Source organism: Lycium barbarum, chromosome 11 (genome assembly GCF_019175385.1).
Source record: "Lycium barbarum isolate Lr01 chromosome 11, ASM1917538v2, whole genome shotgun sequence".
Taxonomy (NCBI): Eukaryota; Viridiplantae; Streptophyta; class Magnoliopsida; order Solanales; family Solanaceae; genus Lycium; species Lycium barbarum.
In genome coordinates this window covers 22,845,776-22,871,274 of record NC_083347.1, presented here as the reverse complement: position 1 = coordinate 22,871,274, position 25,499 = coordinate 22,845,776, and the positions used below count along the sequence as shown (strand labels likewise).

General features: G+C 37.5%; 4 protein-coding genes across 7 annotated transcripts; 3 read left to right on the top strand and 1 right to left on the bottom strand.

The window, feature by feature from the left end:
- The first annotated feature begins 2,190 nt into the window (after positions 1–2,190).
- LOC132618350 (peroxidase 3-like) lies at positions 2,191–3,587 on the top strand. 2 transcript variants are annotated; one of them, XM_060333413.1, is made up of 4 exons: positions 2,191–2,406; positions 2,490–2,687; positions 2,896–3,058; positions 3,169–3,587. In XM_060333413.1, the coding sequence occupies exons 1-4, from the start codon at positions 2,191–2,193 to the stop codon at positions 3,585–3,587; spliced, it is 996 nt and encodes a 331-aa protein (XP_060189396.1). The 2 variants fall into 2 exon arrangements, with proteins under 2 accessions (XP_060189396.1, XP_060189397.1); XM_060333414.1 differs by having other exon boundaries at positions 2,490–2,691; positions 2,900–3,058.
- A 2,752-nt stretch (positions 3,588–6,339) lies between these two features.
- On the top strand, positions 6,340–7,739 carry LOC132618367 (peroxidase 3-like). 2 transcript variants are annotated; one of them, XM_060333426.1, is made up of 4 exons: positions 6,340–6,555; positions 6,639–6,836; positions 7,044–7,206; positions 7,321–7,739. In XM_060333426.1, the coding sequence occupies exons 1-4, from the start codon at positions 6,340–6,342 to the stop codon at positions 7,737–7,739; spliced, it is 996 nt and encodes a 331-aa protein (XP_060189409.1). The 2 variants fall into 2 exon arrangements, with proteins under 2 accessions (XP_060189409.1, XP_060189410.1); XM_060333427.1 differs by having other exon boundaries at positions 6,639–6,840; positions 7,048–7,206.
- A 4,257-nt stretch (positions 7,740–11,996) lies between these two features.
- Positions 11,997–14,352, top strand: LOC132618232 (peroxidase 3-like). Of its 2 annotated transcripts, none has more exons than XM_060333294.1 (4): positions 11,997–13,017; positions 13,101–13,298; positions 13,507–13,669; positions 13,784–14,352. In XM_060333294.1, the coding sequence occupies exons 1-4, from the start codon at positions 12,802–12,804 to the stop codon at positions 14,200–14,202; spliced, it is 996 nt and encodes a 331-aa protein (XP_060189277.1). In that variant the 5' UTR covers positions 11,997–12,801; the 3' UTR covers positions 14,203–14,352. The 2 variants fall into 2 exon arrangements, with proteins under 2 accessions (XP_060189277.1, XP_060189278.1); XM_060333295.1 differs by having other exon boundaries at positions 13,101–13,302; positions 13,511–13,669.
- Positions 14,353–17,832: 3,480 nt separating this feature from the next.
- On the bottom strand, positions 17,833–24,194 carry LOC132620395 (plant UBX domain-containing protein 4-like). Its single transcript, XM_060335055.1, has 4 exons — positions 23,693–24,194; positions 21,954–22,230; positions 18,506–18,601; positions 17,833–18,399 (listed from the first exon to the last, which is right to left on the bottom strand). The coding sequence occupies exons 1-4, from the start codon at positions 24,124–24,126 to the stop codon at positions 18,019–18,021; spliced, it is 1,188 nt and encodes a 395-aa protein (XP_060191038.1). The 5' UTR covers positions 24,127–24,194; the 3' UTR covers positions 17,833–18,018.
- Between the last annotated feature and the right edge of the window lie 1,305 nt (positions 24,195–25,499).

Sequence of the window (25,499 nt, the reverse complement as noted above, 5' to 3'; positions counted from 1 at the left end):
AACGTACGTACGTAGAGGCACCAAAACGAGTTGCAGCCGCAAATATAATAAGTGTCTTTTTCATGTAATGAGAATTTGACATTAAGAAACGTAATATGTATAGACGTGTAAATAAACAACTTTATTTAACCAAACGAACTATCGAAAAGTCTCAATAAATCAAGAAAATACCTGGCCAAAAACATATTAAAACAAAATACAACCACTTCATTAACACACACAAATATAGGTGAATATATAATACTAGTATGAGCAACAAGAAGAAATCACTTCTTCCACATTGGTATTCCACAACCTGTGTAACTAATATTATTACGCACACACAGGTTAGATATAATAGAAAAATGACAAGACAACTAGACAAGTAACCACCTATTTGATCACATAGTCCCTTTTTACCATAAACCATAGAAAGAGTACCTTTATTCCTTCACGTAGTTATCTTAAGCCTTTCAAACTTAATAAAGAATACCAACGCAACGAAGGGAAGGGTAGCTAAACTGGAAATTCTTATTCCAGGCACCTAACAACTTCTCAAATTAAAGGTAAAATACATAAACAATCTCCTTAACTTAGGTATCCATTTTTGACCGAGCCACTCAACTGTTTCTAGTACATAAGTCATAGCTATATATTATTGGCCACCTGAACCAAGTACTTCATGTCCTTCCTTTTGAGCACAACTAAGTTACCTGGCTCACATCGTGATCCTCACTTATGTGTAGCTTGTGAGTGAGGAAAAAGCTTGCTGTCATGGATATTTAAAGGTGAAATAAACGCCACCGATTAACTATCCTAAACAATAAAAACACCTAATCTTCTTCTCCATCAAACTAGCCGACATATTGGGAAAAAAAGCACAAGAAATATACAATTTTTTAAGCTCTAGAATTTGAATGATATAGAACATACATATGCGAGAGCAAAAAATATCAGCTAACTCTTAAAGTACTATACAAAATTGAGTAATTTTACAAGTGAATTAGTCAAAAGTCCCCTAAACTATCATCAATTTATGAGTTTCTACCTAAACGTTTGGGTGTTTAAAGAACCCCCTAAACTAAAATGAGCTCATAGTAAAATACCCCCGAGGGATATGATATGTTACGTGAATATCACGCTCCAAAAGCTCTTCCAAAGGGTTCCAAATGGCAAATTTTTGAGTGAATTGGTTTAACCCCCCTATAAACTATAGATGATGAGGGAGAGATAAGAAAAAGCTTGTAATACTAGCTAGCTAGCACTTCACATTCTTTCTATTCTATCTCGTTCAGTTCTAGATAGATAGCAATACTAAAATAATAACCGTTGCCCGACCAATCGACTTAGACACCAAACTACTCGGTGCCCACCCATGTACTTTTAACTTTTAGGAAAGGTTGCCCCATAGAACCTAAATCTATTTACACGAAGAAAAGATTATGTAGCGAAGGAGATTCTTATTTATACAAATAACACTCGAGCTTGAGACGAGCATGAAGAGATTAGTGATACTCCTTTATCTTTTGAGTTGTTCTGCCGAATCGGTCGCTCCAGATCTTTGCTCTTTATCCGCCGGAAATTAGTAAACTTTAATTTGATTCTCAGCACTTACAATAAACCAATTAATATCTCAAGTCACAACTGCAGTGTAAATCTTCTGCCCATAAAAAAAAAAAAGGAAAAATAAAATTGAAGCAAGTACATTAATGTGAGTTTGGTGGTTTCCAGTGAGGTTGTTAGCTTAATACAGGCATGTTCCAACTTTTTAAACAAAATAATTTTTTCTATCATTTGACTCCAAACTATACTTATTTTGATTCCCACTTTGAACTACTAATACCAAATACTCCGGACCTTCTATCTTAAGTCTTAATTGACAGAAAGAAAAAAAAAAACAATAAGGAAGTAGCCTCTAACAGATTAATTTAACAAGAATATGCAAAGGTTATCAGCTTGTATATGGCAACTAACCAATGAAACGTATGACTCTAACTGAATGAAAGAGACAGACCCTAACGAATCTATTTTCTTATGTAATAAAAAGATGGAGAATGACAAACTAACGCAAGTTAGCTAAAGCAATGTGCCTATAAATTCCCTCTGATCCAATACAAACACATCTACGAACTTGGAGTAGATGTGTGTGTAGCAACTCGAACAAAGAAAGAGACCTATTTCTAAAGTAGCAAAAAGAAGTAAGTAATTAAAATGGCCAAATTTGGAGACTTGGGTAATTTTCTAGTGTTGTGTATATTACTAGGAATAGTGGGTTCAAGCCATGCTCAGTTACAACTCAACTTCTATGCAAAGAGCTGTCCACAAGCAGAGAAGATAATTCGAAATTATGTGCAAAAGCACATTCCAAATGCTCCATCTCTTGCAGCTGCCTTGCTCAGGATGCAATTCCATGATTGCTTTGTCAGGGTAAGTTCATCACTCATTTCATATAAAGAGTGTCATTCTTGAAATAATGTACTTCTCTGATTTTCTTAATCGGTTTTTTACAGGGTTGTGATGCTTCTGTACTCCTGAATTTCACTTCGAGCACAAAAAACCAGACTGAAAAAGTGGCAGTTCCTAATCAAACACTTAGAGGCTTCTCATTCATCGATGGTGTGAAGAAAGCAGTTGAAGCTGAATGTCCTGGCATTGTCTCTTGTGCAGATATTGTTGCCTTAGTTTCTAGAGACTCCGTTGTGGTCACAGTAAGTATAAAAAATTGAACCAACATGCATACTAGTTTCTAAATTGCGGACCATATTTGCCTAGCATAAACTGCTCAGACCAATAAATTGAACTGAGGTTATAGTTAATGCCGCTAATAGAAAAAATGAGATAACTAGTCATTGAAAACATGAAAGGGCTAAGCTAAAAGGAAAGATGTTCTTAATGTCTGTCTACCTTTTTCTTCAGGGAGGCCCTTACTGGAATGTTCCAACTGGTAGAAGAGATGGAAGATTATCAAACGCCTCGGAAGCCTTGGCCAACATCCCTCCTCCAACTAGTAACTTTTCCAGTCTCCAGACATCGTTTGCCAGCAAGGGTCTTGACCTTAAAGACTTGGTCCTATTGTCTGGTAAGTTTAAATTCATACATCCACGCTGATATCTGCTTCTTCTATATCAAGATTTTCCATTTAGGTCTTTTGGACAAAAATCATTACTACTATGAACAATTTCCTATCAGGTGCGCATACCATTGGAGTCTCGCACTGCCCGTCATTTTCATCACGTTTATACAATTTTACCACAGTTTGGGGCACACAAGATCCATCTCTAGACAATGAATATGCAGCTAATCTTAAGATGAAGAAATGCAAATCAATCAATGACAATACGACAATTGTCGAAATGGATCCAGGCAGTTCCAGTAAATTTGATCTCAGCTACTATAAGCTTGTGCTCAAGAGAAAAGGGCTACTCCAATCTGATGCAACCTTGACAACAAGTGCGACAACAAAGTCATACATCAACCAGCTAGTACAAGGATCACTCCAACAATTTAATGTTGAATTCGGTCTAGCCATGGAGAAAATGGGCAGGATAGAAGTCAAGACCGGCTCTGCTGGTGAGATTAGGAAGCACTGTGCAGTTGTGAATAGTTAAGAGCAGTCCTTGCACTTTGTTCCGAGCTTCCAAATATTTTGTGTTTGTATTTGTGTGTGATTTATTTGGGTAACATGTATTATGTCTATTATTGTGTACTTATTCCAATTTATTCTTGTATATCGATGGTTTTCTGAAATAAAACTGAGATTCTAGGAGCTGCTTTGTCTACCGGAAAACCTTTTTATTTTCCTGAAGGGATATAACTTTTAGGGACTTTTTCCAAAAGTCGTGTCTTTTCGCTTTTCCCATTTTAATTAATAATAAATATAAAACATATCATATATATTTACTTTTTTTGATATGGATCTAGGTTGACCCACATGGATAACCCAAATCCAAATTTCCAACAAAATCCATTTTATAGACCATTGTCTACCCCTTGAGGAGTTCCTCTGTGTCCTGTGATGCTTAATCAATAATTTATTTTTTTGCAATTTCACTACATGTAACAGTCATAAATTTTAACCTTCATCAAATAAGATGCGAGGTACAAAATGAAAACATAGATGGAACAAACTTGTCAGCTATGTTTAATAGTTCTAGTTGGAACGTACGTACGTAGAGGCACCAAAACGAGTTGAAGCCGCAAATATAATAAGTGTCTTTTTCATGTAATGAGAATTTGACATTAAGAAACGTAATATGTATAGATGTGTAAATAAACAACTTTATTTAACCAAACGAACTATCGAAAAGTCTAAAAATCAAGAAAATACCTGGCCAAAAACACATTAAAACAAAATACAACCACTTCATTAACACACACAAATATAGGTGAACATATAATACTAGTATGAACAACAAGAAGAAATCACTTCATCCACATTGGTATTCCACAACCTATGTAACTAATATTATTACGCAGACACAGGTTAGATATAATAGAAAAATGACAAGACAACTAGACAAGTAACCACCTATTTGATCACATAGTCCCTTTTTACCATAAACCATAGAAAGAGTACCTTTATTCCTTCACGTAGTTATCTTAAGCCTTTCAAACTTAATAAAGAATACCAACGCAACGAAGGGAAGGGTAGCTAAACTGGAAATTCTTATTCCAGGCACCTAACAACTTCTCAAATTAAAGGTAAAATACATAGACAATCTCCTAAACTTAGGTATTCATTTTTGACCGAGCCACTCAACTGTGTCTAGTACATAAGTCATAGCTATATATTATTGGCCACCTGAACCAAGTACTTAATGTCCTTCCTTTTGAGCACAACTAAGTTACCTGGCTCACATCGTGATCCTCACTTATGTGTAGCGTGTGTGTGAGGAAAAAGCTTGCTGACATGGATATTTAAAGGTGAAATAAACGCCACCGATTAACTATCCTAAACAATAAAAACACCTAATCTTCTTCTCCATCAAACTAGCCGACGTTTTGGGAAAAAAAGGTCAGGAAATATATAATTTTTTTATGCTCTAGAATTTGAATTATATAGAACATACAAATACAAGAGTAAAAAATATCAGCTAACTCTTAAAGTTCTATATAAAATTGAGTAATTTTATGAGTGAATAAGTCAAAAGTCCCCTAAACTATCATCAATTTATGAGTTTCTACCTAAACTTTTGGGTGTTTAAAGAACCCCATAAACTAAAATGAGCTCATATTAAAATATCCCTGAGGGATATGATATGTTACGTGAATATCACGCTCCAAAAGATCTTCCAAAGGGCTCCAAATGGCAGTACACCGCGGACAATTTTTTGAGTGAATTGGTTTAACCCCACTATAAACTACAGATGATGAGGGAGAGATAAGAAAAAGCTTGTAATACTAGCTAGCTAGCACTTCACATTCTTTCTATTCTATCTCGTTCAGTTCTAGATAGATAGCAATACTAAAATAATAACTGTTGCCCGACCCATCGACTTAGACACCAAACTACTCTGTGCCCACCCATGTACTTTTAACTTTTAGGGAAGGTTGCCCCTAGATCCTAAATCTATTTAGACGAAGAAAAGATTATGTAGCGAAGGAGATTCTTATTTATACAAATAACACTCGAGCTTGAGACGAGCATGAAGAGATTAATGATACTCCTTTATCGTTTGAGTTGTTCTGCTGAATCGGTCGATCCAGATCTTTGCTCTTTCACCGCCGGAAACTAGTAAATTTTAATTTGATTCTCAGCACTTACAATAAACCAATTAATATCTTAAGTCACAACTGCAGTGTAAATCTTTTGCCCATAAAAAAAAATAATAAAAAAAAAGGAAAAAGAAAATTGAAGCAAGTACATTAATGTGAGGTTGGTGGTTTGCAGTGAGGTTGTTAGCTTAATACAGGCATGTTCCAACTTTTTAAACAAAATAACTTTTTCTATCATTTGACTTCAAACTATACTTAAGTTGATTCCCACTTTGAACTACTGATACCCAACTCCGTACCTTATATCTTAAGTCTTAATTGACAGAAAAAAAAAAAAAAAACAATAAGGAAGTAGCCTCTAACAGATTAATTTAACAAGAATATGCAAAGGTTATCAACTTGTATATGGCAACTAACCAATGACTCTAACTGAATGAAAGAGACAGACCCTAACGAATCTATTTTCTTCAGTAATAAAAAGATGGAAAATGACAAACCAACGCAAGTTAGCTAAAGCAATGTGCCTATAAATTCTCTCTGATCCAATGCAAACACATCTACAAACTTGGAGTAGATGTGTGTGTAGCAACTCGATCAAAGAAAGAGACCTATTTCTAAAGTAGCAAAAAGACGTAAGTAATTAAAATGGCCAAATTTGGAGATTTGGGTAATTTTCTAGCGTTTTGTATACTGCTAGGAATAGTGGGTTCAAGCCATGCTCAGTTACAACTCAACTTCTATGCAAAGAGCTGTCCACAAGCAGAGAAGATAATTCGAAATTATGTGCAAAAGCACATTCCAAATGCTCCATCTCTTGCAGCTGCCTTGCTCAGGATGCAATTCCATGATTGCTTTGTCAGGGTAAGTTCGTCACTCATTTCATATAAAGAGTGTCATTCTTGAAATAATGTACTTCTCTGATTTTCTTAATCGGTTTTTTACAGGGTTGTGATGCTTCTGTACTCCTGAATTTCACTTCGAGCACAAAAAACCAGACTGAAAAAGTGGCAGTTCCTAATCAAACACTGAGAGGCTTCTCATTCATCGATGGTGTGAAGAAAGCAGTTGAAGCTGAATGTCCTGGCATTGTCTCTTGTGCAGATATTGTTGCCTTAGTTTCTAGAGACTCTGTTGTGGTCACAGTAAGTACAAAATTTGAACCAACATGCATACTAGTTTCTAACTTGCGGACCATATTTGCCTAGCATAAACTGCTCAGGCCAATAAAATGAACTGAGGTTATAGTTAATGCCGCTAATAGAAAAAATGAGATAACTAGTGATTGTAAACATGAAAGGGCTAAGCTAAAAGGAAGGATGTTGTTAATATCTGTCTCCCTTTTTCTTCAGGGAGGCCCTTACTGGAATGTTCCAACTGGTAGAAGAGATGGAAGATTATCAAACGCCTCGGAAGCCTTGGCAAACATCCCTCCTCCAACTAGTAACTTTTCCAGTCTCCAGACTTCTTTTGCCAGCAAGGGTCTTGACCTAAAAGACTTGGTCCTGTTGTCTGGTAAGTTTAAATTCGTACATCCATACTGATATCCGCTTCTTCTATATCGAGATTTTCCATACATTTAGGTCTTTTGGACAAAAATCATTACTACTATGAACAATTTCCTATCAGGCGCGCATACTATTGGAGTCTCGCACTGCCCGTCATTTTCATCACGTTTATACAATTTTACCGGAGTTTGGGGTACACAAGATCCATCTCTAGACAATGAATATGCAGCGAATCTTAAGATGAAGAAATGCAAATCAATCGATGACAATACGACAATTGTCGAAATGGATCCAGGCAGTTCCAGTAAATTTGATCTCAGCTACTATAAGCTTGTGCTCAAGAGAAAAGGGCTATTCCAATCTGATGCAGCCTTGACAACAAGTGCGACAACAAAGTCATACATCAACCAGCTAGTACAAGGATCACTCCAACAATTTAATGCTGAATTTGGTCTAGCCATGGAGAAAATGGGCAGGATAGAAGTCAAGACCGGCTCTGCTGGTGAGATTAGGAAGCACTGTGCAGTTGTGAATAGTTAAGAGCAGTCCTTGCCCTTTGTTCCCAGCTTCCAAATATTTTGTGTTTGCATTTGTGTGTGATTTTGATGTGAATTATTTGGGTAACATGTATTATGTCTATTATTGTGTACTTATTCCAATTTATTCTTGTTTATCGATGGTTTTCTGAAATACAACTGAGATTCTAGGAGCTACTTTGTGTACCGGAAAACCTTTTTATTTTTCTGAAGGGATACAACTTTTAGGGACTTTTTTCAAAAGTTGTCTTTTCGCTTTTCCCATTTTATTTAATAATATATATATAACATATGATATATATTTACTTATTTTGATATGGATCTGGGTTGACCCGATGACCCAAATCCAAATTTCCAACAAAATCCATTTTATAGACCATTGTCTACCCCTTGAGGAGTTCCTTTGTGTCTTGTGATGCTTAATCAATAATTTATTTTTTTGCAATTTCACCACATGTAACGGTCATAAATTTTAACCTTCATCAAATAAGATGCGAGCTAAAAAAATGAAAACTTAGATGGAACAAAGTTGTGAGCTATGTTTAATAGTTCTAGTTGAAACGTACGTACGTACAGGCACCAAAACGAGTTGAAGCCGCAAATATAATAAGTGTCTTTTTCATGTAATGAGAATTTGACATTAAGAAACGTAATATGTATAGATGTGTAAATAAACAACTTTATTTAACCAAACGAACTATCAAAAAGTCTCTATAAATCAAGTAAATATCTGGCCAAAAACATATTAAAACAAAATACAACCACTTCATTAACACACACAAATATAGGTGAACATATAATACTAGTATGAACAACAAGAAGAAATCACTTCATCCACATTGGGATTCCACAACCTATGTAACTAATATTATTACGCACACACAGGTTAAATATAATAGAAAAATGACAAGACAACTAGACAAGTAACCACCTATTTGATCATAGAGTACCTTTGTACCATAAACCATAGAAAGAGTACCTTCATTCCTTCATTTGGTTATCTTACGCCTTTCAAACTTAATAAAGAATACCAACACAACCAAGGGAAGGGTAGCTAAAATGGAAATTCTTATTACAGGCACCTAACAACTTCTCTGTCACGACCCCGCCGGAGGGCCGGGCACCCGGAACTAATCTACCGAGCACCTCTTAACATACTTCTCATAATCATTTCTCGGTGGACCACAAAAGGTAACTCATAAATATCATAATCTGTAAGGGCATGAGATCAAAAGATAAATGCATGTCTATATAAACATCATCAACTATGCCCATATGTACAAGCCGACAAGGCTGCCAAAAATGACACACAAAAATATGAACCAATGAGGTTATAGAACATCTAACTTTATACATCTGTGTACGAGCCTCTATATAGAGTGCATGAAATCATAAAGACGGGGCAGGATCCCGCTGCGCCTAAATATGTACACAAAAGAATAATACCACTAGGCTGCAGCTCCGAAGCAAATGGAGAGCTCCTGAGAAATCGCTGATGAAGCACCTAAGGACCTGATCTGTCTCCCTGCGCGCATGAACGCAGCGTCCACAAGCAAAAGGATGTCAGTACGAATAATGTACTGAGTATGTAAGGCATGAATAACAACATAATAAAGATACAGAAAGTAACATGAGATAAGAGAGATAACCTGTACATCTGGATGCCTCTTAAGGCGGATGTCATGCATGCTTAGCTTTAAAAAAAAAACGTTTTTCATACATACATACATATATATATATATATATATATATATATATATATTGCTGCGGAACGTGCAGCCCGATCCATATAACATATCATCCCGCGTCCGAGGTATCATCATAACGTACCCACTGCAGTGGTGTGCACATCTAAGTGCCGTACGCAGCCGACTATAGTGCGGCTCGGTGTGAGAAAATACATACATATATATAAAGCATGCATGAGAGCCCAAATAAAACGCTACCACTCTATCGGAGAACTATAAGCCTTGGTATCTTTAGAAATGGAATCATCATCATAAAAGGGAACTTTTATCAACAATACCATAGGAACCTTGAGAATTATGAGTTTCTAGCAATTTTAGGAAATAGGACATTATAGATAACATGTATGGGTTCACAATAAGGGAATCATGCCTTTAGAAAGAAAGTGTTAGCCTTAACATACCTCGTCGTCTCCTTAACTACTCAACGCCTATCCTTCCGATCTCGTAAATCTACATTCAAAATGATTCGCACTCCAGGTAAGACATTGAAACGCTTATGTGGTCAAACTAGATTAATAATTGAGCTAACGAAAATTGGGCAGCATTTTCCCTTCAATCTTCTATTTCCTCCAACTCAAAAACAACTCCCAAAACCACAATAAAAACATCAACAATTCCATAATCAAAAGATTACATTCCAATTATACTCAATCCAATCCCAAACTTCTTTTCATAAACAATCCATAACAATAATTTCAATACAACCCCTTATACACTTGTATACCACACTTTCTCAACATTATTATTACCCCTCAAAACAAGATTATACTCATAACATGCTAACAATTATAGCTCAAGTTAATTTACAACTCAAAATATCATCAATTCATATTTGAACTTTTCCCCATAACTCTTTTTACTTTCTAAGACTTGCTAAACCTTCAAATCAACTTAACATAAGAGATAAGATGAAGAGCATACCTTATAGTTGAAGAATTTCAACTCACACAACTTGCTCCAAGACTTAATCCCCACAACTCCAAGTGAAAGCAAGAACATCCAACTTCCCAAAATTAACTTAGGTTTTCAAGGTTGATCTTCTCTTGATTTTGATTTGGAATGATTTGGAGTGTTTATGGATGTTAAGGGAAGCTTAGAGAGATATTAGGGATTTATTTTTGGGTGAAAATGAGGCCCAAGTCGAGGAAACATCTATTTATAGGCTTAGGAAAAAAAAATTCACCGACTTCCAATTTCTGGAAATTTCGGGCAAAGTACGCGTTACTGTTCATCCCGTACTTGAAGGTAAAAAAAATTCAACTTTTTGGATATTTCAGGTAAGGTATGTCCAGAATGTACGGGACGCACATTTTTGTACGGGTCGTACTTTATCCCATACTTCTCGGAATTGCGATCTGTCAGTTGCATTGGAAAGAAGACTCGCCGAACTTTAATTTACATACGCTATGGATTCCGTGACTCCTCATATTCTAGGAGATATGCCTCTCTCAAGTTGGACCAAAATTTCCTGTCGGAATTCTGCCAAGTTTTCTCAAATTTTTAACAAACTTAATTTCTTTGATTCGCTTGATCCCGAAACCTTTAAATACTTGTCTAACATTTATTAAAAGTCTTCCTTAACCTTATAGGGGTATCATAGCCTCTCTGGACTCACGTTAGTTTACTTACAACACAATCGATGCGGAAATTTACGAGGTGTAACATTCTCAAATTAAAGGTAAAATACATAGACAATCTCCTTAACTTGGTATCCATTTTTGACCTAGCCACTCAACAACGTCTAGTACATTAGTCATAGCTATATATTATTGGCCACCTGAACCAAGTACTTAATGTCCTTCCTTTTGAGCACAACTAAGTTACCTGGCTCACATCGTGATCCTCACTTATGTGTAGCGTGTGAGTGAGGAAAAAGCTTGCTGACATGGATATTTAAAGGTGCAATAAACGCCACCGATTAACTATCCTAAACAATAAAAACACCTAATCTTCTTCTCCATCAAACTAGCCGACATATTGGGAAAAAAAGCACAAGAAATATACAATTTTTTAAGCTCTAGAATTTGAATGATATAGAACATACATATGCGAGAGCAAAAAATATCAGCTAACTCTTAAAGTACTATACAAAATTGAGTAATTTTACAAGTGAATTAGTCAAAAGTCCCCTAAACTATCATCAATTTATGAGTTTCTACCTAAACTTTTGGGTGTTTAAAGAACCCCCTAAACTAAAATGAGCTCATAGTAAAATACCCCCGAGGGATATGATATGTTACGTGAATATCACGCTCCAAAAGCTCTTCCAAAGGGTTCCAAATGACAAATTTTTGAGTGAATTGGTTTAACCCCCCTATAAACTATAGATGATGAGGGAGAGATAAGAAAAAACTTGTAATACTAGCTAGCTAGCACTTCACATTCTTTCTATTCTATCTCGTTCAGTTCTGGATAGATAGCAATACTAAAATAATAACCGTTGCCCGACCAATCGACTTAGACACCAAACTACTCAGTGCCCACCCATGTACTTTTAACTTTTAGGAAAGGTTGCCCCATAGAACCTAAATCTATTTACACGAAGAAAAGATTATGTAGCGAAAGAGATTCTTATTTATACAAATAACACTCGAGCATGAGACGAGCATGAAGAGATTAGTGATACTCCTTTATCTTTTGAGTTGTTCTGCCGAATCGGTCGCTCCAGATCTTTGCTCTTTATCCGCCGGAAATTAGTAAACTTTAATTTGATTCTCAGCACTTACAATAAACCAATTAATATCTCAAGTCACAACTGCAGTGTAAATCTTCTGCCCATAAAAAAAAAAGGAAAAAGAAAATTGAAGCAAGTACATTAATGTGAGGTTGGTGGTTTCCAGTGAGGTTGTTAGCTTAATACAGGCATGTTCCAACTTTTTAAACAAAATAACTTTTTCTATGATTTGACTCCAAACTATACTTATTTTGATTCCCACTTTGAACTACTAATACCAAATACTCCGGACCTTCTATCTTAAGTCTTAATTGACAGAAAGAAAAAAAAACAATAAGGAAGTAGCCTCTAACAGATTAATTTAACAAGAATATGCAAAGGTTATCAGCTTGTATATGGCAACTAACCAATGAAACGTATGACTCTAACTGAATGAAAGAGACAGACCCTAACGAATCTATTTTCTTATGTAATAAAAAGATGGAGAATGACAAACTAACGCAAGTTAGCTAAAGCAATGTGCCTATAAATTCTCTCTGATCCAATACAAACACATCTACGAACTTGGAGTAGATGTGTGTGTAGCAACTCGAACAAAGAAAGAGACCTATTTCTAAAGTAGCAAAAAGAAGTAAGTAATTAAAATGGCCAAATTTGGAGACTTGGGTAATTTTCTAGTGTTGTGTATATTACTAGGAATAGTGGGTTCAAGCCATGCTCAGTTACAACTCAACTTCTATGCGAAGAGCTGTCCACAAGCAGAGAAGATAATTCGAAATTATGTGCAAAAGCACATTCCAAATGCTCCATCTCTTGCAGCTGCCTTGCTCAGGATGCAATTCCATGATTGCTTTGTCAGGGTAAGTTCATCACTCATTTCATATAAAGAGTGTCATTCTTGAAATAATGTACTTCTCTGATTTTCTTAATCGGTTTTTTACAGGGTTGTGATGCTTCTGTACTCCTGAATTTCACTTCGAGCACAAAAAACCAGACTGAAAAAGTGGCAGTTCCTAATCAAACACTTAGAGGCTTCTCATTCATCGATGGTGTGAAGAAAGCAGTTGAAGCTGAATGTCCTGGCATTGTCTCTTGTGCAGATATTGTTGCCTTAGTTTCTAGAGACTCCGTTGTGGTCACAGTAAGTATAAAACATTGAACCAACATGCATACTAGTTTCTAAATTGCGGACCATATTTGCCTAGCATAAACTGCTCAGACCAATAAATTGAACTGAGGTTATAGTTAATGCCGCTAATAGAAAAAATGAGATAAATAGTCATTGAAAACATGAAAGGGCTAAGCTAAAAGGAAAGATGTTCTTAATGTCTGTCTCCCTTTTTCTTCAGGGAGGCCCTTACTGGAATGTTCCAACTGGTAGAAGAGATGGAAGATTATCAAACGCCTCGGAAGCCTTGGCCAACATCCCTCCTCCAACTAGTAACTTTTCCAGTCTCCAGACTTCTTTTGCCAGCAAGGGTCTTGACCTAAAAGACTTGGTCCTGTTGTCTGGTAAGTTTAAATTCGTACATCCATACTGATATCCGCTTCTTCTATATCGAGATTTTCCATACATTTAGGTCTTTTGGACAAAAATCATTACTACTATGAACAATTTCCTATCAGGCGCGCATACCATTGGAGTCTCGCACTGCCCGTCATTTTCATCACGTTTATACAATTTTACCGGAGTTTGGGGTACACAAGATCCATCTCTAGACAGTGAATATGCAGCGAATCTTAAGATGAAGAAATGCAAATCAATCGATGACAATACGACAATTGTCGAAATGGATCCAGGCAGTTCCAGTAAATTTGATCTCAGCTACTATAAGCTTGTGCTCAAGAGAAAAGGGCTACTCCAATCTGATGCAGCCTTGACAACAAGTGCGACAACAAAGTCATACATCAACCAGCTAGTACAAGGATCACTCCAACAATTTAATGTTGAATTCGGTCTAGCCATGGAGAAAATGGGCAGGATAGAAGTCAAGACCGGCTCTGCTGGTGAGATTAGGAAGCACTGTGCAGTTGTGAATAGTTAAGAGCAGTCCTTGCACTTTGTTCCCAGCTTCCAAATATTTTGTGTTTGTATTTGTGTGTGATTTATTTGGGTAACATGTATTATGTCTATTATTGTGTACTTATTCCAATTTATTCTTGTATATCGATGGTTTTCTGAAATAAAACTGAGATTCTAGGAGCTGCTTTGTCTACCGGAAATATCCTCTCTACCTCCCAAGGTAGAGGTAAGGTCTGCGTACACTCTACCCTCCCAGACTCCACCTTTGTGGGATTGTATGTTGTTGTTGTTGTTGTTGTATTCTAGGAGCTGCTTTGTGTAGAAGTTCGAAAATGGAATCTTTCCTAGAAAAGGTTCTGTTATTCCTTTCTAACCTCTTTTTAGCTAGTGATGCTTACCTTTTCGTCATGATTGAATGTTTATGGTTGATTTTGGACTGATGATCGCTGAAAATTCTTTGTCGGAACACATAATATATCTTTCACAGGCTTGAAAGGGTATGTTAATTTTTAGTTCCTGTGTACAGACACGGATCATGATGAATAATTCCAGCCATGATGGATACAAACAGAATTAGCTACACATAGTAGGACTTGTAGTTATGAAGCTGGTTTAGAGAAAAAAATAGTTGCTCTGGATCTAATAAGACAGCATAAGTCAAGTTGTATTAACGAACACTTGTAGTGCAAATAATTAATATTAGCTTATTCTTTATTAAGCTCAGACAGTAGCTTTATATTGGCATGCTATGCTTCATCAAACTCTTTTCTCTGCATATATAACCAGTGTTTTGAGTATGTCATGATTTGATCCCCATTCTTCCATTTCTTTGCCTTGGCTTAGGTCATGCCAGGATATTACTTTGTGATAGTACAGTTCCTGATCGGCGACTGGGGGTATTAATTACCTAAATGCATGTTTAATCTCTATGTGGCCATTACTCTATACACTTCTTGATTGCATTTATCCTGTTTGGCATTGTAGTCAGTCTCACTCATTTTACAGCTATGCTTAATAGCAAGTCACTTTCTTTGTTGAAAAACATTGAAATCAAGATGAAAGGCGACTTTTTTCTAAATTTATGATTAGGACTATCAGCTACAGGGCGTTTTAATCATCAGTTATTTCTCCACATGTATGTCAATAATGACAAAGTAAAATACAAGTGGCAAGATGATCAGTATACTAACTTTCACTGTACATGAAAAATCAAAATCATCAAATGTTTTGACACTTTGATGGAGCTTTTAAGCCTAAAATATAGACATTTGCTTATTAGTATCTGCAATATCGTAAATGAGAGTAAAAAGTGCAAAGAATTACTGTAATTAATGAAATTATCTGCAATTCATTCAACGGCAAAACAACAAAGCAGCAGTACATTGACAAATAGATAAACAGAGCAAGTTCAAGAAAACCCCTATACTGAATTAATTATATATTCCTTAAGTATCTCTAAATGTCTATACTGTAATTATACCTTCTATGATGAAGTTGTCATAAAATTCCGTTTCTGCTCATGAACTTCACGCCAATATCTGTTCCGCTTCTCTCTTGACTTGACCAGTTCTGCTTCTTTGGGCTCCAACTGTGACAAAATTTGAGCAGAACATGTTTCGGATCTTCCCGGAGTTTTTTAATAATAAAGAAACCTTCTTCTTTGTATTCTTTCCGGATGCAACTGAGACTCACAGCACTGAAATATTCGTCGATGTTGATAATTTGATGCTGATTTTCTGCTGAGTCCCTCAAAATTTCCATCAAAACTTTTGCAGATTTCACAGTTCTTCTGACATGGGACAAGTGAATGTCAACTTCAAACATCTCATCTTCCATTCGAAAGTCATCATGTTTTTTCTGCATTCGAGTCTTGTTTTCATCACCACTATTACTTGGTGATAAATCCTCCTTCTTCTTCTTAATTTTCTTTCTAGCCCCATAATCAGTACCCAAAATCAACTCAAACTCATCCACCAAATCTTGATTTTCATCACCAAAGATTTTCGTTACTGCATCATAAGCCTCTTTGTGAGAAAATTTACCCTTTGTGATTGCCCTGATGATCTCTAAGTATTCCCCGATAACACCCCCTTCATCAGCAAAGCGTTTTTGAACTTTATTCATAAAACCAATGCAAGGTTTCAATTTATTCGTATCAGCGTAGATAACATTGTTCTTTCGAGGCTGTCGTGCATGTGGTAACGTTTCTTGAAATTGCGGAGGCAAGAAAATTCGATAGCCAATTAGCAAATCTTGGTGGTATTGAAACAGATTCTCCAATTCAGATACGACAGCCGTGACATCCTTTTCAGTATCATAACGACTCATGGCTTGGCGAAAGTGACCGTAAAGTTGTGGATGTGATTGCACACGACGAATGAAAGAGTAGGCAGCGGCCTCAACACCAGGAAATACCATTGTTCGATTCTTTTTGTCTGAAAGAAAGAAAAAATTAGTATATTCTTTTCTGTGAAGAAGTATTGCTACTCTGAGAGCAGTAATGCTAGTATTTATATGGGAGTTAAGGAAAATTGATACTTTCTTGTCCTAGTGGGACTAGGATTTAAAATAGTAATCCTACTTTAGCTGGGAAAATTAATATTTTCTAGTCCTGGTCCTAATTTTATTTCACGCGGGAAAGGTTTGAAAATGTTTCTCGGTACCCCTTCTCAAGCTTGATTTATCTTCTCAACAACCGTAACTTTCTATAGACGCATTTTCAACCCATAGATTTTCATTTCGAGTGCTTATACCGTTTTTATTTGAAATCAACTAAAGTTTTATTTATTAAATCCTTTCTTATTTGTACTATGTAGGGAATCTTGGTATTTAGGATAAAGTGCATTCTAAATTAGTTGTTATTAATTCTTTCTCTCATTATTCATTTATTCCAACAAATGACCCCCCTATAGACTGTAGTTTATTTATTTTGTATAAATATAATATATTAATTTATTTGCTATAGGACGTTGACTCAATCATAATCATTTTAGATTTTACATGGTTACATATCCATCATTTTACAGGGAAAAGAACGAATCTCTTCATTCCAAATCTCTAAAAGACCAAAAGATTAAAATAAAACAAAAAAATCTGTTAGTTTGGTTAATCTTTTAGTGACCGTAATAAACTATATAACAAGTATTCGATTATCTCAGATTCAATGTTGGGTCACAAAAATAACAACAATTTTCTTAAGATATTCCAAAAGGGTATAACCTCAAGTTCACATGAAACAATGATTAGTTTATTTAACTCATGGTAGTCACTCAGACTCTTGGTTACCGGCAAAACAAAGTCTTTTATCTTCATCGCTCTAACTCGGTATCTTGCACAGAAATTTGTTCAGTCTAAGACCACCAGAGTTGCCTAATAATACCGTTTCATACTTATGTTTAACATAGAGCTCAAAGTACCGTATTCCTTCTGTTGGAACTAAGGTAAAGTTAGGAATCAGAACAATACTTTCAAGAGTAGGTTTAAGAGCTCAAACTGGATAACAGACCGCGGAGAACGGTTAACATAATAGCTGCAGCTGAAGTGAAGTTTGAGAGCTCGGACTACCGCGCTTCACAGAGATTCTAGGCAATAACTGCCCATGGCGCAATAGGCAACATGCAATATGCAAAACGAAAAAATTTAGAATGGAAAGTAGAAGGAACTTTCTGAATGCCGCTCAACTTCAAAAGAGAAATCCATCAGTAGGCTTTAAGAAAAACATTATCTACCCCTGGAGGCTACTTGTGATTAGGAATGTGTATGTAGTTCAAATATAGGGGTAAAATCAGCATGGTTCTTGGTGTAACTGCTGCAGATATAACATAGAATGTCTAGCCACCTAAAGTTTCTGGATCACAACTGAATTGGCTAGTCCAGCTTGCTCTACTGTCTGGTCAAGATCAGAGAGTTGTTCGGGAGGAAAGCCCACCGTCTGCAGTCGATAACTCCTTGATCCCCCAGGCCTTGATGCATCAATAAACCCTCGAATATCTCTGATTGTGTGTTGGTAGTTAAACCGAGAAACCATCCGTGTGCCATCTGCTAACCTTAGTTGAATTGAGGTTGAAGGCTGTGACTGATCAACAACTAGGCCCGCTGATGGGGATGGGGCTGCAGTGAATGATGGCATAGCACCAATTGAGTCTACTTGTTCAGCATTGCTAGTGCTACCTAAAGTTCTTCCTGCGCCCTGAAATAAAGCACGACGCTTCTCCGGTACCTGCAAATAAGACCACAAGCAAATTAAGAAAAGTGTGTTAGCATGAAGGGCCAAGGTTTTGGAAGCATAATTGAGACCCTTTGGTAATAGAGGAATAAGGACGTACAGGGCAGTCCTCCTCTCTCCTTGTCAGATTAACTCGAACAGATGTCCTCCTATCTTCTGGCTCAAGTTCTTTTGGGCATTCAGACTTTCGGATACTCTGAATTACACATACCAAAATATTAACAGGAGGTCTGGAGAAAGATAAAAACTACACAGAAAAAGCATAAACCAGCAAAAGCCACATTGATGGTTCTTCAGCTTCTGCCTAACAACAACAACAACATACCCAGTGAATCCCACAACGTGGGGTCTGAGGAGGGTAGAATGTACGCAGACCTTACCCCCACCTTAGGTAGGGAGGCTGTTTCCGGAAGACCCTCGGCTCAAGAAAAAGCATAAGAAAGGTCAGATACGGACAAACAAATCAAAGCAATTATGAAAATGAAAACAATGAAAGTAAATAAGCCATTATAAACCAACAGATACTCGCAGAAATCAAGAGACAAGAAACTATAGAGCAATATAACTACTCGTAAGAAAGGATAAACGCGACTACCTACTAGCCTTCTACCCTAATATGAGTCCTCCATACCCTCCTATCTAAAGTCATGTCCTCGGTAAGCAGGAAATACGCCATGTCCTGTCTAATCACTTCCCCCCAATACTTCTTCGGCCTACCTCTACCTCTTCTGAAACCGTCGCTAGCCAGCCTCTCGCACCTCCGCACTGGGGCATTTGCATCTCTCCGCATCACATGCCCAAACCATCTCAGCCTCGCTTCCCGCATCTTGTCTTCCACTGAGGCTACTCCAACCTTGTCTCGGATGACTTCATTCCTAATCCTATCGCTCCTAGTATGCCCACACATCTATCGCAACATTCTCATTTCCGCCACTTTCATCTTCTGAACATGAGATTTCTTGACTGGCCAACACTCCACCCCATACAACATAGTTGGTCTAACCACCACTTTGTAGAACTTGCCTTTAAGTTTTGGTGGCACTTCTTGTCACACAACACTCCGGAGGCAAGCCTCCATTTCATCCACCCTGCACCAATACGGTGTGTGACGTCATCATCAATCTCCCCATTTCCTTGTATAATAGACCCAAGATACTTGAAACTATCTTTCTTCTGTATGACCTGGGTGCCAAGCTTCACTCCCACATCAGCCTCATGCACTATATCACTGAACTTGCACTCCAAGTACTCTGTCTTGGTCCTACTCAACTTGAACCCTTTAGACTCCAGAGTTTGTCCCCAAACCTCCAGCTTAGCGTTAACCCCACTGCGAGACTCGTCAATCAGGACTATGTCATCTGCAAATAACATACACCATGGCACCTCACCTTGAATTTGCCGCGTCAATCCATCCATCACCAAGGAGAATAAAAATGGGCTAAGAGCTGATCCCTGGTGCAACCCCATCACCAATGGGAAGTGCTCTGAGTTTCCTCCCATAGTCCTTACCCTGGTCTTGGCCCCATGTCCTTGATCGCCCTAATGTACGCCACAGGTACACCTCTAGCCTCCAAGCATCTCCATAGAACCTCTCTCGACACTTTGTCGTATACCTTTTCTAGGTCGATGAATACCATGTGTAAGTCCCTCTTCCTCTCCCTATACTGTTCCACCAGTCTCCGTACAAGATGAATAGCTTCTGTAGTTGAGCGCCCCGGTATGAATCCGAACTGATTTTCTGAGATAGACACGCCTCTCCTCACCTTCATCTCCACCACCCTTTCCCACACTTTCATAGTGTGGCTTAGCAGCTTGATCCCTCTATAGTTGTTGCAACTTTGAATGTCGCCCTTGTTCTTGTACAATGGAATCATTGTACTGCATCGCCATTCTTCAGGCATCTTAGCCGTCTTAAAGATGACATTAAAGAGTCGAGTCAACCACTCCAAACCTGCCCTGCCTGCAGTCTTCCAAAATTCCCCAGGAATCTCATCGGGCCCGGTCGCTCTTCCCCTACTCATCCTACGAACAACACCCTTAACTTCCTCAACCTTTATACTCCTATAGTATCCAAAATCACGACATCTCTCAGCTTCTGCCTAACAACGAGAGCATGAAATTACATCAGAGTTTTCTCCAATTTCAACAAGAAAAAGCCACGTGGAAAGAAAGTTAATATGGAATATCAGATACAAGTGCACTCTGCAAAAGAGAAGGGAGTAGAATTTAGAGCTTAATTCATGTTATTAAGTTCAACAAGTCGGACCCATCACCCAAAAGAGAAAAACTAATTTTGGTTTTTTTTTTTGGGGGGGGGGGATTATGTCTTCAAATTTGCCAATGACAAGATTTTTTTTTTTTGTGTGTGTGTGTGGACATCAACACAAAAGATGCATGTCTTAAATTTTGTAAATGTGAAGATTTTTGTTTGGGGTAGACAACAAATACGGACATAAAACAAAACAGTTTCAGGATTAGACATCACGAAGGACACAACAACTGGTTTTCTATATGCTTCTAGGGAGCACCAAATTAAGACGCCTTCAATTTAGTTTCTCAGCTCCTTCCAGTGAAAGATAATGGATCTCCAAGCAAATTCACTACTATTGTCGCAAACTTGCTTCAAAATCACTACGTTAGAAAAGATTACCTTCTATACACATCAGAATACTTAGATGATATCGTTCCAAAACGTGTTCTACCTTGTTACTTAGATTCACATTTTCCTTTTCAGAGAAAGGTTTAAGTTAGTCCCTTTCAGAGAAAAGTTTTAGCTAGTCACTAACTTCAATGGAGGTTGAATACTGGATAACACGATTAGGATTATAACATTTATGTAACTAGAGGGCTGACTCTGAAGCATGAAAAAGCAAGCAAATGTCAGGGGCAGAGTTTGGGCGACGGGGTTATTGCCTTAGTGGGGGGAAACCATCGTTGCCACCCATAGCTACAGGAAGTGGTTTATAGCCGACCAAAAATAGGAGAAACAACATAATCTAAAAAACACTGTTAAACCTACAACACGTCTCTTTTATCATTTTTCTACATGCACAATACTTCATTAGTAGCAACTTTCAAGATGTGCAAGATAGATAGTAAGCACGACGTGTCATTTACCTAATCCAAAGGCCATATATATGAGATTCCTAATAAAAACCATGAACTAATCTAAGTGCAAGGTCCAGTTTTTGTGTTTTATAGTCTGAATAATGCCACCACGTCAACCAGTTTGACATGGAGCTTTTGAGTAGGAAAAAAGCAAGTTCCAAGTTGCGCCCAAAGACCTATCACCAAGCTCTCGTAGAAGATAAGATTGGACATACCCTATACTTAAAAATGCTCAGTTGAATCCAGTATGCTACACTTGAGTTATGATTCATATGAGTTCCAACAAAAAGAGTAGAATGGTGCAAATTTTTGTGAACACCTATTCTGACCAAAGGAGGTTTAGTTGACTCACCTGAGGAGAACCACAAGTGTAGTGAATATAGAACCACAAAGATGCACTACAGGTAACATTCAAAGGGTAAACTCATGACTGACATTACCTCTAAGAAAGGGGCATTTTCTGGATCATCAAACCTCCGCAAGGGCCCATCATCTATAGTGAACCCATTGGTCCAGAAAGTGATAATATGAGTAACACTCTCAGGTGGCTGAGGAGCAGCAGCAGACACGGTCTCACCTGTAAGTCTTCTAGAAGTTCCAGTAAAGCTTCTAGAGCCAGAGGATGCAGGAGGTCCTTCAACAGCTGCATGTTGTCTAGCTTGATCGAATATTGCGTCCACATTATTTGCTTTAGATGGATCTTGAACAAGCATTCCACTACAAAAAGACTTTGATCAGCAAATTACTAGTGAAAATGCACACTGCGCCTTTATAATACAAGTCTGAATAATATTCAAGTGTATCCATGTAACAGAACACCTCAAGAATTAGAACTATGTAATTAAGATATTTGTTTTCTCCGTCTCAAAACAACAGAATAAGGGAATTGGATGATGCAATCTGGTGACAGATGAGAAGAGACTGTAGTTAAATGATCTCCATGTGATCATGTACCAGAAGCAAATTCTTATACTAGTTCTTATAAAGTACTACATGTTTAATTTCTTTTGGATGGCGAGCACTACGTGTTTGATTTTTCATATTCCGGCATTTCTAAAAATACTTAAATACATGAACAAGTCATAAAGCCACTTAAGTCCAAGCCAAATAATGAAATTTCACGACATCATAATAATTGGAATATCCAATATTTACACCACCAATTGGTAAAAACAGGTACCATAGGACACAAAAGGAAAGCATGGCGCACTAAGCTCCCGCTATGCGCGGGGTCCAAGGGAAGGGCCAGACCACAAGGTCTATTGTACGCAATCTTACCCTACATTTCTGCAAAAGGTTGTTTCCATGGCTCAAACCCGTGACCTCATGGTCACATGGCAACAACTTTACCCGTTACGCTAAGGCTCCCCTTTATACCATATAGGACACACTAGTAGGAAAAACACATTAAACCCATAAATTCGACCCAATCCCATACTTGAGCCTGATTGTGTCTCAACTCTCAGCACCCCATCCTTAAATACTAGGTCAAGGCCCCACTGGCTTCGATGACCAAAATTGCCAGTGTAAACACGTCACATTGATAAGCAAATACATCATGCAACATTGTAATATCAAAATACATATAGCGAGGCACCCAAGGGTGTGACATAGTGTTCAACAAGACAGAATGAAGACTATGGGAAACCGGGATACAATTCCTGGTAGAAGCAAAAAAAGCTAGATGATCTGTACTTAGTGGGAGGATGTAGGAGTTGAGCGGGCACCACAGTTGAGGGGTCGTTTGGTAGCTAGTTAGAAGGTAAGTTATTCATGTATAAAATTAATATGGTGTTGATTTGCAATTTAAAACCCCGCATAACTAATATACATGCATAACTTATGAAAGAATGTATTATTTCATGCAGGATAGAAGGTGGAATAACTAAGTAGATGAATAACTAATAGATTCCCTCATAACTAATTCATGTATTACTAATACATGCATAACTCTAACCAGTTACCAAACGACCCCTTTAATTAAGAATAAGTGGAATAATAACTTACTATCATCACAGTTTTCACATATTCCTCTTATCAATGCCTCAAATATCTCAACCAGTAAGTCCCAAGAAATCATACTCAAACACTTTTCTCCAATTCTTACTAAAAAACAACCAAATGCACAACATAAAGACTAAATATGAATGAAGCAATATAAAGTACGCATTAGTTATACCTTTTTTCTCCACCAGTATAATACTCTTGAGGCCCATCATCATCACTACCAGACCCCGCCACAGGCCTACGATTCAGATCAGAGAAAGTATGAATTCCACCACTTCTCCTTCCGCCGCCGCCGCCTTGGGTAGTGCTCGGAGGGTTTCTTCTAGGTCGCGGCGGAGACGGAGATCGAGAGCGCGACGGAGAACGGCGTTGCGCGGCGGCAACGGAAACAGGGATATCAGCTTCGACCACGTCATCGGCGGCGGCGGGGAGGGTATTGTTAGGGGCAGCGCCGTCAAAGAAAGTGGAGACGGCGGAATCTAAATCGAAGTTGTGGCTTTCAAGGAAGAAAAGAGCTTCGGGTTTTGTTGAAGATGTGATTTCACAGAACGTGGTGAGGAGTTCTTCTCTTTGTGAGTCGGTGGGCAGATTTGCTTGATTTTCCATCTTGCTTTCTGATGTTTCTTCTTCGTCTTTCTCTCTTTTGCTTCTACTTATGACTAGAGTTTGGTATATATTCGTTTCTTTCCGCCCAAGAATTGGGTTTTTTTTTTTTTTCCCCTCCTTTGTTGGAGGTTTATTACTTTTACAGTCAAATATTGAGTCTCGTATTAATTAAATTTATGACGTGTAATAATAGGAAACACCACCACAAAACTTAACTTAGGACCCATTTGGTCATGAGAATATTTCATTTTTTTTTATTTAAAAATTAACATTTGATCCTGAATTTCAACTACAACTTTAGCCTATAACACTTCTCCACTGCATGGTTGGTTCTCTTGCAGTTGGTGCAAAATAAATTGTTCCTTCGAGCTGAATTTCCATAGTTCTGTCCACTTGACTTCATTACTGAATTTCCATAGTTTTGTCCACTTTGCTTCATTGCAGTATTGTTTCTCTACTGATTCCGTTTTCCAGCAAAAAAATGCTACAGAATCTGGTAAAATCAATTTTCCTGCATGCACTTCTCTTTGTGATTCTTGATTTAGAATAATGGAATATGAGCCCGTTTGGATTGGCTTATAAGTTGCTTATAAGCTGTTTTCAGCTTTTTTGAGTGTTTGGCTGGCCAGCTTAAAGCCATTTTGTGCATAAAATAAGCCCAAAAAAGTAATTGGACCCATTTGGCTTAGCTTATCTAAAGCAACTTATAAGCTGAAAACAGCTTATAAGCCAAAAAAATAAGTTAGTCTACCCCAACTTATTTCTTTTTGGCTTATAAGCTGTTTTCAGCTTATAAACTGTTTTCCGCTTATAAGCTGCTTATTTTAAGCCCATCCAAACAGGCTCTATGCCTGATTTGTAGAGTGAAGTGGCTTCATCATTAGTAAATTATCTACAAGCAGAATAACCTTCATTCAATCCCATGAGGAATTGAATCAGCTTCATATCCTCATTCATTTTGTGGTTGTGTGCCTTAGCTCCACACTTACAATCACAAGTGCAAGTCATAAAAGTGTTGAGAACCTTCATTTGATCCCACAATTTTTTGAGTTTATTAAAATAACTTGCAACATCATTAGTTCCTTGTGATATGTTATTCAGATCTCTTTGTAATTGAGAGAACTTTGCTCCATCAGGCGGACCATACCTCTCCTGCAGTTCACTCCACAGATCTGCTACAGTTAAATAATAAATGAGACTTTCAGAGATATCTTTACTGATGGAGTTTAGAAGCCAAGCAAGGACCATGTCATTGCACCTTTGCCATTGTTCATAGAAAGGTGAGTTCTGATCTAGTACAGTAGCTTTGTTATTGAGAAAAACTAGTTTGTTTTTGGCTGAAAGTGAGATTAAAACACCTCTTTTCCAGTTTC

Excerpts from the sequence above, each read along its gene's own strand:
- LOC132618350 (XM_060333413.1), top strand. The coding sequence starts at position 2,191 with ATGGCCAAATTTGGAGACTTGGGTAATTTTCTAGTGTTGTGTATATTA. Across the intron at positions 2,688-2,895 it reads GAGACTCCGTTGTGGTCACA|GGAGGCCCTTACTGGAATGT; the intron begins GTAAGTATAAAA and ends CTTTTTCTTCAG. Across the intron at positions 3,059-3,168 it reads AGACTTGGTCCTATTGTCTG|GTGCGCATACCATTGGAGTC; the intron begins GTAAGTTTAAAT and ends ATTTCCTATCAG.
- LOC132620395 (XM_060335055.1), bottom strand. The coding sequence starts at position 24,126 with ATGGAAAATCAAGCAAATCTGCCCACCGACTCACAAAGAGAAGAACTC. Across the intron at positions 22,231-23,692 it reads TATACTGGTGGAGAAAAAAG|TGGAATGCTTGTTCAAGATC; the intron begins GTATAACTAATG and ends GTCTTTTTGTAG. Across the intron at positions 18,602-21,953 it reads AAAATGCCCCTTTCTTAGAG|AGTATCCGAAAGTCTGAATG; the intron begins GTAATGTCAGTC and ends TGTGTAATTCAG.
- LOC132618232 (XM_060333294.1), top strand. The coding sequence starts at position 12,802 with ATGGCCAAATTTGGAGACTTGGGTAATTTTCTAGTGTTGTGTATATTA. Across the intron at positions 13,018-13,100 it reads TCCATGATTGCTTTGTCAGG|GGTTGTGATGCTTCTGTACT; the intron begins GTAAGTTCATCA and ends GGTTTTTTACAG. Across the intron at positions 13,670-13,783 it reads AGACTTGGTCCTGTTGTCTG|GCGCGCATACCATTGGAGTC; the intron begins GTAAGTTTAAAT and ends ATTTCCTATCAG.
- LOC132618367 (XM_060333426.1), top strand. The coding sequence starts at position 6,340 with ATGGCCAAATTTGGAGATTTGGGTAATTTTCTAGCGTTTTGTATACTG. Across the intron at positions 6,556-6,638 it reads TCCATGATTGCTTTGTCAGG|GGTTGTGATGCTTCTGTACT; the intron begins GTAAGTTCGTCA and ends GGTTTTTTACAG. Across the intron at positions 7,207-7,320 it reads AGACTTGGTCCTGTTGTCTG|GCGCGCATACTATTGGAGTC; the intron begins GTAAGTTTAAAT and ends ATTTCCTATCAG.